General features: G+C 29.8%; 1 protein-coding gene across 4 annotated transcripts in view; it reads left to right on the top strand.

Moving 5' to 3' along the window:
* Positions 1-14,161, top strand: part of LOC107457054 (uncharacterized) — a 63,538-nt gene that overhangs the window by 17,246 nt on the left and 32,131 nt on the right. For 3 of the 4 annotated variants that reach the window (XM_016075096.4, XM_087166997.1, XM_071182938.2), the window contains exon 4: positions 393-809. In XM_016075096.4, coding sequence (XP_015930582.2) covers positions 393-809 — 417 coding nt within the window. The remainder of the gene's footprint in view (positions 1-392; positions 810-14,161) is intronic. The other variant, XM_071182940.2, reaches the window with a different exon arrangement.

The raw sequence follows: 14,161 nt of genomic DNA, 5'->3' as shown, positions 1-14,161 counted from the left end.
ATTTAAATAAAGATGTATTTTAACTCATTGACGGTTTAGCAAATGGGCAAAATTGGGACAATGTTTCACCCCAATACACTATTTTCCTATCTAATAATGTGGAAAAACCGGTTTTGCTATGCGGAGAAGACTGCACATTAAAATGCGACTTCTTACGTGCAGAACCGTCAGTGGGTTAAAGCATTAAATTTTAAATATAAGTTATAAAAATATATTTGTCAAAAAAAAATATAATGTATGATATGATAATATGATAATGTATTTTTCCAGTATGATTATATCAAAATTTCTTCATTTATAGGTTTCATACATTTGTCTCTAAACATTTTACATAGGTTTCATACAAAGTGTAAAATAAAATGATTGCATTACTGAGTTTCTTTTAAACACAGGTGGTGAAGATTTGATGTCCAGAAGCATGATCTCATTGTCTACATTCCGGGGCAGGAAGAGAACGGACATCACTCCCACATTATCCAGAGAACGCAGCATCACGCCTCACCTTTCAACCAGAGGTAAACAAAGTATGAGGGCTGTGAGTATGACACGCCTTGATCAGTTGGCACAACCCCGGCAATCTCACTATAGGCACCCAGTTTCTACCATCCCTGTAAATAAAGCCTCAAGCCGAAGCATGTGCAATCTTGCTGCTAAGAAACCACCCAGCTTGCAGCAGCCGCCAGACATTAAATGCAACATGAGGCCTGCCCAAAGCATGATGCATTTAGCTCCCCCCAGGCTGACAAGAACCGCAAAATTGCGAGCAATTGCAAGTAAATCTGCATGGAACTTAAACAATCCCTCTCCAGGTATGCATGCGCATGGCAATGCTTTGTTATGTTGTTGCATGTTCAGTTATAATTGTTTTGTTTCTTTTGTACAGTAGAACCTCGATGCATCAAATTCTTGGATTATATAATATCCGTTTTTATTTTATTTTGATGATTTATTTTATTTATATATTTTTTAAAAATTACTTTTTAGCCCCGTGGCAGAATCACGGCGACATTGTTGCAGAATCATTACATAGTTTTTGCAAAAAGATTTTTTATTTTAAAAGTAAAAAAAAAAAAAAATTATTTACTACAGAAATTTACACATAATATTTGAATCATGCATTTTGATAATCGCTGTTTGACGCGTTCAATTTATGCCGCTAGTGTCGTAAATCGATGTAATGCTTCATTAGTAATGCACTTGGATTTTAAACATTTTGATATATATTTCAAACAATATGGAAAATTCGAATAGTGCATTTGAGTATTTACTTAAATCAACAATTCTATCGAATTTTTGGCAGTTATTGCTATTGATTTCTCCGTAGTTTTTAAATCCGATATTTTTTAGACGATAATACAGTTGAACCTGTTTATCTCGAATCTCATGGGAAAGGCAAAAAAATTGAGATAAAGAGGTTTTGAGTTATACAGGTACTATTAAAAAAATTGAATTTAATTAAAAATTTCTATTAAAAATGCTTTAATTGTTTTTAGTAGAAAAATTTAGACATTTCTTTAAATTAATAATACCAGGTACATCTATTTACATAACAGTTTTTTAACATACATTGAAAATAATTTTTCCAAGATTTTTGACTGATAACCTTATTTGTTTCGATTATTCTTTTGAGAATAGATAGATCAAAAATTCCTCATAGCCAACATTTTCCTGGGATTCAAGAGTAGTTTATAAGAATTCTACAGTTTTTTCTACTTCTTTTGCATTCACTTTTGATTCATCAATATAATCTTCAGCTTCTTCATCTGATAGTCCTTCGACATTATCGATGATTTCTGCATCTGTCAATGTTCCGCATGTTGCCCAATTGTTCCGCATGTTGCCAAAAATCTTCAAAATTAATGTCAACATTAAATCTAGATTTTATTGCATTCTATTCTGGCAAATCTGGCACTGCATTTTCAGCATTAACAGTTTCTTCTTCTTTACTGATGCCTTCAACCTCTTATTCATCATCTTCACAGCTATTCTTAAAACCAGCTTTTTAAATTCATTTTGGATGGTTTTTAGAGACACATTTCTCCAGACAAGACAGTAATTCTGATAGCATCTAACTTTTTTCATCGATAGCATCTACAAGTTTGGGTACCAACTGTTTTCTATAGTTCACTTTAAAACTCTTAATTATCATTTGATCCATTGGTTGCAATTTTGAGGTCAAAATGAATTTCTATTCTTAACTTTCTTATCTATGCTGAAAAGCTAACTCCTGATGGTAACTACTCATTAACCCCTCACTTACTGCCAGAATCATTGTATTCCTTTCTAGTTAAGGAAGTGCAGGGATAGTGATTGAAATTCCAAGAAACACACCCCCCCCCCCAACCTATTCATCCCTACTTCCTGTGGATTCACGAAATTCATCTCTGTCTACGAGTTCTACTGATAAGGAAAGTTTAGAAAGTTGTGTTCTATTATTAGAAATTCGAGAAACGGAGGTTTTGAAGAAGAAAAGATTTAAACATAAACGTGGAAAATACATTGATTTTAGACAGTAAATGTAGGGAATTTTAGAAATTTCGAGATATAGAGGTTCTCGAGATAAACAGGTTCAACTGTATTTATTACAGCAATCTAATCTCGAACCTAAACGCGCATTTGAGGAGTTTGTTTCGTGTAATTTTGTAGTCAGTCTTTTTTTTGGGGGGGGGGGGCAATTACTTCTACAGATTTCATGATTTTTCATTATTTTTTATTGAGATGATTATTTACAAAATGTGAATAAGGAAATAATTTGTGCTCCCCCCTCCCCCAACAAAATACGAGAATATCACTCATAATATAAGAATTAAAAATCATTACATGTTCAATTAAAAAAAATTATTATAGTTTTTTTTTTTTTTTTGTAAACACAGCGCTTTTGTTATTTTAAATGAGTAACATATGTTTGTTATTATTGAAAGTATCTTGAAGAAAGATATTAGTTCTTGAGAGTTTTGTCGCAGAAAGCCCTTAAAAATTCTGCCTTAGGGCTTTTTTGTTATACAGTTATATGACGATGAAGAGAATATTGGAATTTATAGCAATAATTTTTAATCTATTTTGATCAATAATATCTTGAAAAGCAAGCTTTTCTTTTTAATAATGTGGCGCTATATAAAATTCAGTTTTAATAATTTTTTGGTCAAATAGGTATGAACAGGGATATGCCAACATTTTTTGGGTAATAGACCATAAAAACTACAAAATACTGTGCCTATTAAAATCCATTTTAAGAACATTTTATTTTGTAATGCAGCTGATATTATAATCCAGAAAAATCTGCATTTAAGAAAAGAAATCTTTGAAATTTAAACTACATTATTATACTAAAAGCTGAAATTTATATTATTTTTGCTGTTTGTAGTATTTTATTTTTGCTTTGAAGTAGGATTCTTCAAGTTGAAAATTATAGAGTTATAATCATTTTGTTATTCAACAGTGTTAAGTTTATAAAACTCTTGTGACTTTCGATATTTTCTTTTCTTTGCTGTAAAGTTCATTTTAGAATATCAAGCACTTTTCGAATGACTATTTAAGATACTTTATTGAATGATCTTATCACTGAATGATATAAGGTGTTCCATTCTTAATTCATAAGCAGATTTTTGTACACTTTATGTATCATGATATCTCATCCTTCCGTAAAAAGCGTAATCTTGTAACTTTTTTTTTTTGTCATAGGCAGAATAACATTAATTATTCAGGGGCTTTCAAAACCTGTAAAGTTTTAAATTTTTTAACTGCTTCCTTTACCGATTTTTTTGGGAAAAAAGAGTGCAAAAAATCAGCATATTTTGTACTTTATTAACAAATATAAGGAATTAAAACAAAACGTAATGCACAAGTTTTAAGTTGAAATTTAAAATTTTTTTTTTATGTTTAAAAAACATTTAATTTACCATCAGTCTATTTTATTTTAACTCTAAAAAGCAGGGAATAGTCAGGGAAAGTTGCAATTTTTTGCAAAAAACCTGGAAAATCCCTATATTATACCTGGAAAATAACCAGTCATAGAATTGTCAATAACAGTAATCAGTTTGATTTAAATAATTCTAACATCTATTACAATTTTTATAAAATTCCACCTTGAAACTTTTTTATTTTTCATTCTATTATATGTTTTTGCTCACAAAATTCGATATTACGAATTAAAAAAAATCAAAGTTTTCTGATTAAAAAATGGCATGGGATAGATAAAATATGGTATGGATATAATAAAAGTTATTATTGTATGAGGTTTGGAAGTTCTACTGTATTTGTCTATTATTACTTTTATTTGGCTGATTATTGTTGCTTGTGTTTGTTGAATTATTGTTGTTTTTTGCTTTAGTATACTTCTTACTTATTTATGCTTCAAGTATCCTTTTTAGAAAAATATTTCTAGATTTATAAATTTTGTAGAAAGAGGCACTAGTTCCCAGATCTATTGTGCACAAAAGCTATAGTCATTAAAATGTTTATCAAAAAGGTAATAGTTTTCTCAAATTGGGTGTCAGGGAAAACCTGGAAATTTTATTTTAATTCTAAACTGCAGGGAATAGTCTGGGTAAGTTTTTACATACCTGGAAAGATTTACCTAGTCTTAAAATTATCAGTAACGGTAATCAGTTATTGAGATTTGAATTAAATTGTTCTTACATGTATTACAGTTGTTTTATAAAATTCCACTTTTTAGTGAAACTTTTTCCATTCTCATTCTATTACATGTTTTTGCTCACAAAATCTAATATTTGACATTACAAATTAAAAAAAATCAACATTTTCTGATGAAAAATCCTTAGGAGCAAAATAATTTGGCCCTCATTGGGCCATTATTCATGAATCTTGCATCAGTAAGGGTTCAAAGGGCCTTTATTTTTCCAATACTGGCCATATGTAGAATTTTCCGATATTTTACAGCCTTTTTACAATCAATATCGGTCCTATCTAGAATCATCAAATTCGCCTGATATTTTGTATCCATTATTTAGCCAATGTATTATTTAGCCAATTTTATTATTTAGCCAATGTATGTCCAATATCGGTCTTATATGACGGCCTAATATTGGTCTTTATGAGGGCGAAATAACTTGGGCCCTCATTCGACCATTATTCATGAATCTTGCTTCAGTAAGGGTTCAAAAGGCCTTTATTTTTGCGATATTGGCCCTGTATAGAATTGTCGATATTTTGAATCCATTATTTAGCCAAAGTATGCCCAATATCGGTCTCTCGGTGCACGTCCTTACGGGATCCATATCGGGCCAATTTCGAACCCAACTGGGGCCTTGCTGCAAAGATATAAATAAAATAAAGTATGGACTTTCATTGTTGTCAAAAGTTGGGGATTTTTTTTCTTCTTTCCGAAATTGAGTAGGAACCCCGTGAAAACTGTTACTGGAAATTATAGTCTTGTAAAAATATAACATGACAGTCGTTCATAATTTGTAAAAAATTTAAATATTAGTTTAGGTGATTCTATTTTTGAAACTACGAACCTAGAACATTTCACATTTCTGAGTTTTTTTTTAGTAAAAGTAGGTCGTTTTTTTTTTATAGATAGTTTAAAAGCCGTGTAAGTTGTCCTTTTGCTGATGCATTGGTCAGTTTATAGAATCATTTCTTTTGTCATTCAATACCAAAAATGAAAATATAAATACATGTAATTAATTTTTCATTTACTTTAACTTAGATCGCATTTAATCGTAATTTAATTGTATTGAATTCAGAAACTTCAAATCTATTTGCTTTTGTTTGATGCATTGAGTCAAGAACTGAAATATTTTTAGTCTTTTCAAACGCTTCATATTATTTTTGTTATTTAATGCTTTTCTCAATTTGCTTTTTCAGTTAATTGCCATAGTTTGCTAACCTCATTTTATTTCTTCCCTATTCTTACCCCCATATTCATCGTTGACTGTGACCTAATGCGTAACTCCCAATTCCGAAACACCCGGTTTGGAAACTTTGACCGGGAGTTCAAAAGCGATTCCACCATTATTTTTTAACGGTCGGTTTCTTAACTCCAGTGTTACTTAACCGGCAGTTACATATTTTCATAATTCATTCATCCACAATCTATTTCGACATACTGTAGCGTATGAAAGCGGCAATCATTTTATGAAATACTTGTGGGTTTGAATACTGAGCTGGATTCGATTGGATTGATTCATGCATTCTCGTGAGCAATTCTGCTGCATTTTGCAAGAGAGATAATCTTTTTAAATAATAGTTAAGTTAATTATTTATAATTTTGAATTAATTTTTTTTACATAATTGTGTAAAGTAATTATAAATTTAAAAAATTAAATGATTAACTAGTTTCTAACAAATTTTTTGTTAGAAACTAGTTACTTTATCATAAACATGTAACTTAAAAAACTATTTTGCATTCTGTTAACATATGAAACTAGTTATTTTAGCATGAACATGTAACTTAGAAAACTATTTTGCATTTTGTTAATATATGAAGAATTTTCAACAATGTGAAAGAGAAAAAATTATTAGTGCACATATCCTAATTATAATATTTTTTTAAAGTGCTTAAAAAGTACTTAAAAGGTGCTTATTTTTTATTGAAAAAGTATTGATTTATTCAAATTGCTATGGGATGAAAAGTTTTCCTTCCTCTAAACTGACATCTGTTTTTAGTGAGTGAAAGAGCAGAATAAAATGTACAATTAATATTCTTTAATATTAGAAAGACAAATGGAGCCAATTTGGTTCCTCTGTTTGTTTTTTTAATTTTTTTTTATTGTTTTGTAATTCAGAAAATAACTTACTGAAAGTGTTGAGTGACTTTTTATAATTTGACCCAATTTAAATTTTCATTTTGTCATTCATGTGTTAACCTTATAAAAACCTTATATCTAGAATGATGGGATTCTTAGGCTTCTTAATAGGTATTCCATAATCCATGTTTTGGGTCCATAAAGGTTTCCCAGTTTCATTTAAAAAAAAGTATTTCAACATATCTCTAATTAGTATTTATAGAGAAAACTAAACTCAACTATTTAAGAAACTAATTGTAAAGCCTTGTTTAATCAAATATATTAGCTAAGCCAAATAGAATAAAATACACTAGAATTTTGATGATAAATTTTTATTAAATTAATTATAGTTATATTTTAAGATTTTGGATCTCTGAACGCAAATAATCTCTGATGAGCTTTCTAGGTATAATTTCACCCTTCCTAGTGTTAAAATATTTAAAGTATACACATATTCATCAACTGTAGAACTAGTCTTAGGCTTTTTTTTTTTCTTTCTAAAATAGCCTGCCTAGTTCTTATGATCCATTCTGCATGCCTTTTTCAAAAAATAATGTCCACTTTGACTCACAACTTGACAAAATCTGTTAAATTATGTTTTATCGATGCTATTTTAATATTTATGTATAAATGTTGTTTTAATTTAACCTACGTTGCAACTTATAGCATTTTCCTCAATATAATAAACATTTTGGTTTCTTTTCGCTCTCTTTTCGATCAGAGCTGTGGAAAGATCTCTTTTTCTAGATAAATGTTTTTTCAAGTGAGTACTAAATATTAGTTCAAATAATAATAAATATTTATTTTAAAAAAAATTATTTTTGAATTAAATTTTTTGTACACGAATAAACTACAACTTTTAGTACTAAATTTTAAGTTTGTTTAAGCTTTTATTATTCTATTTTTTTCAATAGACCTTTTTTTTTTAAAATTTTTTTTTTTAGAAAATATTGCCTTGCTTTTTTTTCATTTATTAGGTAGGGTGACCCGGGGTAATTCACGGTCACTCTGTTTCTGGGGTAAATAATGATCACCTAAGTTTTATTTTAAAAAAATAATTTTTTTTCTAAATTTGAGACCTGGACAAGAATGCTTGTACACTATACTAAGGTATAACTACATTTACTTAATAATAGCTTTTTGTTTAATCTAACAAAATAAGTATCTTTTAAACTGCTGTCTGTATTTTCCATTTCAAAGATGGGTTTCAAAAAGTGCACATTTCTGCAAAGATCTCCCTCCTTCTCTTAATAATAAATATTTTGAGTTACTTTCTTTTTCTTTGATATGAAAATAGTGTAAGCTCTTGTTTAATTGTTTCACATCTACTGTCTTCTTCTTCTTCTTCCTTATCCCCAAAATTAGCAGGGCTAAACTATGTCCATGAAATTCATCACCCGGAGGAAGTCGGCCACCATAAGTGTGTTATTAAGAATGTCCCTTTTGTCCAGACCTAGACAGTCCAGTATATGTTGGGGGGAAGCCTGCATGTTGTGGCACCTGGGGCAGTTAGGGTAGATTTTAATACTACCCTCAAAAGAAAGGGACTTAAGGTGGCCGCTGATAAGCCTGGTAAGTGCAGTCTGGTCCTTGCGGTTGCACCGAATGTTGAGTGCACCTCCTGGACTGGTGCTCTGGTACCAGTGATGTTTGGGGGGTACGAGCCAGGAAGCGAGGTCTTCTTTTTTCTTTTTTGATGCCAGCTCCATGAAGGTGAGGGAATTTGGACTTATCAGATTTTCTTTCGTCCCCTCCTTAGCCAGAGTGTCGGCGATGTCATTGCCCAGAACCCCAACGTGAGAAGGGATCCATTGGAGGTGGACTTCACGCAATCGTGAGAGGATTTTAATTTTTTGTAGGATTGAAGCACCTGTTTTGTCTCTCACCTTGTCTAAATTAATGCCTACCTAATGTTTACATCTACTGTAAACATTATAATTGATTATAGGAAACTATATCAAATGTTGCCCCTTACAGATGGGGTAATTATTGATCACTGGGGTAATTCCCGATCATTGTCATTTCTTTTCATAAACAGTATTAAAATAAGCTAATAAATAGCTAATTGTCTTTTTTTAAGTAACAATTTGTAATTTACAATTTAGCTAATTGTCTTTTTTTAAGTCTTTTTATCAAGTGGAACGACTATAAAATATATTTTAACTCAATTTAATCACAAAATTTGTTTTTAACTGTATGCTAGACAAATGTGTTCCAATTTGTCTTACCTTGCTTCTATCTTAATTTTATGTGTGTACATTGTTAGAATAATTTCTAAGTTTATAAATTAGCCTAATATAAATATGGTGAAAAATTATAAGCCTAAAAAGGATACTAAGCTTCTAGAAAGCAAAATTAGTTCTAGTAATTAAAATTTCACAATTAGTAAATTTCTTTTCATTATTGAAAATGAAAATTTCAGTGTGAGAGCTGCTGCCAGAGCTGTTGACATACCTTACTTAACTTTACACTCTCCCTTAATGAAGTTACAAAATCCAGCAAAAGTAACCCATGTGGGAACTCTTTCTTATATTCCAGCAGAACATGAGAATGAGTTGGCTGCTTGCCTAAAATGTATGTCACGATACAAAGATTTTTGGAAAATTTAAAGTGTTAACCTTTATTTTTGCTTTTTAAATAAACCGTTCTTTTAGTTGCTTAAACATATATTTTTGGTTTATTTGTTTGATCTTGATGTCTTATTTGTTAATTACCACTGTGTAATTATTTTTAAACAGCCCCTTTATGATTAAAACTGGTGATCAGTAATTACCCCTGAAGTGATCAGGAATTACCTCAGAAAGCATCAAGAGAAGGGGTAATTCCTGATCACTAAAAATTTAAAGTATTTTAAATTCTAATTAGATTTTCAAACAAAACAATGTAGCCTAGGACTCATCTCATACAGCCTCAAACTTCCAGTAAATATTATAATTCTATCTTGAATAGTTTTCTTACAAAATAGATCTTTGCATTTTTTGATCAGGAATCACCCCAGGTCACCCTAAGTTCCAGATGAATTGTTTGAGAAATGCTGATCACATTGTTGTTGATTGTGGAGTCTTCACCAGAATGTGGCCTTTCTGGAATGTTTTTTACTGGTCATGCACCTCCATAAAGGAAGATTAAGGCTATAATTACGATATAAATTTCAGAGGATTTAATATTTAGCAAGTTTAGGTGACTTTTGAACAGCTTTTACTGATTTGAATCACGGATTTTTTTTAAAAGCATACCACTTTTTCTTAACATGTAATCATTTAGGTGTTGAATTTAATACCTTAAACCTATTTATCATTTGTATAAAATCAAATCTGTGTCTGAAGAGATGATTTTTGTTGTAGGAAATGCATGACCAAATTCTTCTACAGCATTACCTTGGAAATTGAAATGGCTCGGGGCTCGAAGGGTCGGGATTTCCGAAATTTTCGGATTATAGGTGTATTACTCAAACCGATAGAATTATCTTAAGTTTCGATGTCACCAGGGCTGTGTACTGTATGCCATGATTAAGTGTGCAAGTGCAGACGCCCCATGTTAATTCCAACAGATATATATAAATACACTAGGGTGTCTACCAGTCACGAATTTAAAGATGGATCACTGAAAGTCTAAACAAAGTCGAAATTTTTTTTTTCTCAGGCACTTTAAGAAGGGATAACTCAAACTTTGCGTGTTATAATAATATTCTATTAGTCGTAGGGAAATTTGAAAAATTTTGTAAAAATTTAAAAAAAAAAAAAAAGATTTAACATTGTATTAAAAACAGTAGCATTGGTAAAACTGCGAAAGAGGCTGAAAAATAATAATTGCAAAAAAAATTTTTCGTACAAGTACAATGGAATCATTGCAAACTGATTGTGTCAAAACCACGTGTAAATGGCTGCAAAACGATAGCTAGCGTAAAAACAATTAGCGAATGACCTGGATATGTGATAAAATCACCTTGAATCAAGCATGTCAAAAAGGAATACTCAAATTCGAGCTTTACGTATCGAATTAATGTGGCTTACTTAAAAATTTTGAAAATTGTTAAAAACGCTAAATAACAGAAGAAAAATGAATGGAAAATGGCGTTGGGTTTATCACGAAATCCTTATGAACCCATTTATCACAATTAGCAAATGACCTGGATATGTGATAAAATCACCTTGAATCAAGCATGTCAAAAAGGAATACTCAAATTTGAGTTTTACGTATAAAATTAATGTGGCTTACTTAAAAACTTTGAAAATGGTTAAAAACGCTAAATAACAGAAGAAAAATGATCGGAAAATGGCGTGGGTTTATCACGAAATCCTAATGAACCCAGTGGTTAAAATTCATACCTTGATATTCGAAACAGGCATATTGTAATAACATCGCTGTAACGCGGGAATGCGTAGCGTTTTTAAAGGTGCTTATTTTCGATTTTCACTTTTTAAAAGCTCTTAAAGGTGCTTTTTTTTCATTGGGTGTTTTTAAAAAGTGCTTAATTTTCCCTTTTACAAAATGATATTTTTCCTTCACTATGTTGATTTTCGCTTCGAATTATACCAAAAGACACAGTTCACATTGTTCTATTCCACGTTTTCACAATTAATTCAACCCCAATCTATATTGGCGTATTGTCAGTCCGTAGCGTATGAAAACAACATTCGTTTCACTTGATTGAAAATTTCATGATTTTTGACAATTGTCAAAACCAATGCCAAAAGGTTGGGGTTTTTTTTACATGATGATTAAAGCAAGATAAAACCATTAATTGTCAAAAACTTTCCTAAAGTGCTTAAAAGTATTTTTGAGTGCTTAAAAGGTGCTTATTTTTTGGTGAATAATTTGGCTACGCACCCTGTAAAAGCGTCAACATTTGAAAAACTATGGAAATGTCCAGAAAAAAAAGCAATTATAATAACTTCAAAAGAAAAGCGATTGAGGAACAACCCGAATGTGTCAAAAAGTGATAATTCAAATTAAATTCATGTAACAGCGTGTTAAAAATGTTGGGATTTGAAAGGGAAAAAAATCTTGGGAAGTGTATGAAAAATAACCAGGGAACAAATGAGCAGTGGATTTATTATAGAATCATTGCAAATCAAGCATGTCAAAATGCATTAATTAAATTAGAAATTTGTGTAAGATACTAACATCAATTTCCTGGTTCAAGTATAACTTTATTACTTTGTTTTTAATCGTGAAAATGCCATGTTTTGTAATTAAAGTATTTCATATTCGTTTTTAAGAAATTTAAATTTTCTTACTATAACTGAAAAGTTAAGGTTCTGCACCTAATAATTCATCAAAAATCATAGTTTAAAAAAATAAAAAAAAAGTTTTTTTTCCCCTTTTTTTTAAAAAGTCTAACCTCTCTGTGTTATTAACTAAAAACTCTGATTTTATCAGGTTTTTAATGAAATGCCTTAGTCTTTGGTTTTTTTTTTTTGAAATATACTAAATTTCTATTCTTGAATGCTTAATAAAGTTGCAGGATTTGCTTCTAACTAGAAAGTTAAATATTTGGTTACTATTTATAGCTTTTGTTACAATGTAACCATTCATTGGGAAGTTTTAGATTGTTACGCTATTATTTTTATTTCTTCAGGACAAACGCATTGTTACATACAAAATTAAATTTACTAAATTAAAATATCCCAAGATGCAAGATATAAAACTATTTATTGCAACGAGTTTAAATAGTTTTAAATTAAGCCTAATTAAAAGAAAAATAGAAATATTTAAGGTGCTTAGAAATTAGTAGGGCCTGTATTTGCCAGGGATATAACTTAATTTAACATGACATGATTAAGAAAAATCTCATGCCTATTTCTAATTCAAATTTTTATCATTAATTTTAATATACCTTAATAAAGGAGTTATTTCGTTGTTAGAAGAAAAAAAAATTATTTTGGCCTATGCAAGCATTTAGCAAGATTGGCCTATTTAATAATTTTTCAATGTTATTTCCCCTCCCGCCCCCCCCCCCCCAAAAAAAAAAATTTATACTTTTTTTAATATAAAAAAATTAAAAATCTCACCTGCATTTCTGCATACCAACTGAGAAAAAAAATCTAAAACAATTCAGTGAATCAAACAATTTCAATTAAATCATAAAAAATAAATGGAATACAATTCATCGATGTTATTAGCACTTAACAATCTGGAAATATTTCAAGTTTACTTCCCACCAAGTGTAACTACAATAATTAATTATAATTTTGTAAAATTATAATTTAATTAATAAATTTTAACCTTATACTCTTAAATCAATTCCAAGTATGACAGTTGCCAAATTCACTACAAAATGAAGAAAATTGTTTTGTATTTTTTTTTTTTTTTTTTTGCACATGTGCAGCATAAAAGAACTACTTTAATTACTCAGTTTTTCTGGTGCAGTTTTTAACGAATATTTCTCAAATTTTAAAGCAATAATTTTGCTATCAATTTTATATTGTCCTGATAGTTTCATTTATTTTTATTGAATATTTTCAAAGTTGTAGCAAAACACCTGAGACAAAAAAAAATTTGTTTCTTTTTTTCTTCATAAAAATGTCCATGTCTCCATAAATATTTAAGTTGGGTTTACGAAAGTTTGTGCAATTATTACATGTAGTATCTAAAATAATAATAAATAAAATAATAGTTACAAATTCATTACTACATTTTTTGGCATAGGGTGTTCAAAAAAAATTTTTTTTTCATTTGTAATTTTTTGTTGGTCTCTCAAACCTAAAAAGGCTTTATACTTTATTGATATCTATCAGAAATTGCATTATCGTACAAAGTCGTATTTTTAAAACTTAAAAGCACTTTTGAGTTTTTAAACTGATTCTTTAAGTTTTTTTGAGAAATATCAAAGTGTTTCCATTATTTTGTCCAACCCCTATATGTACTATGTATCAAGTTGATTTATCTTCAACTATTCGGAACACTTATTCAAGGGACTCTAATTTATGATTATTTTGCTTTTCAAGTAAAACTTATTGATTTAATACAATACATTTAGAGAAAAAAATTTGATTTATGCTTTGGGGGGGGGCAGGAGGGGGATTTTGGGCTACGACGGCCCATTTTGACCAAGCTTGTCAAAAATAATACTTCTATAAAAACCCTATTACCCCTCTTATTAGTTGAGCCTGGGTTTTTAAGATCTGATGCTTTTAAGAATAGTAAAAACTGCTCTTAAGAGTTGCAAAAATGGCCCTAAAAATAGCAAAGAATGTCCTTCAAATAAAATAAAATTCTCTTATCATTTAAAGATATTGTTCTGAGTTTCATCATATGAATCATCAATGTAGTTTTTGTGTTGTGTGAATTCATCATGCTTAACATGACCAAACTATTCTGTGTAAAATGAACGAAAAAAGTCAAAAATTTCAACAACAAAAAAAAAACCTTAAAAGGAAGATAAAAAATGTCACAAAATGACCTGGAAA

The sequence above is a fragment of the Parasteatoda tepidariorum genome, chromosome 7 (assembly GCF_982258835.1).
Source record: "Parasteatoda tepidariorum strain Cologne lab strain chromosome 7, Ptep-v5.0, whole genome shotgun sequence".
Lineage (NCBI taxonomy): Eukaryota > Metazoa > Arthropoda > Arachnida > Araneae > Theridiidae > Parasteatoda > Parasteatoda tepidariorum.
The sequence above is the reverse complement of the archived record's forward strand: the minus strand, read 5'-3'. Positions and strand labels throughout refer to the sequence as shown.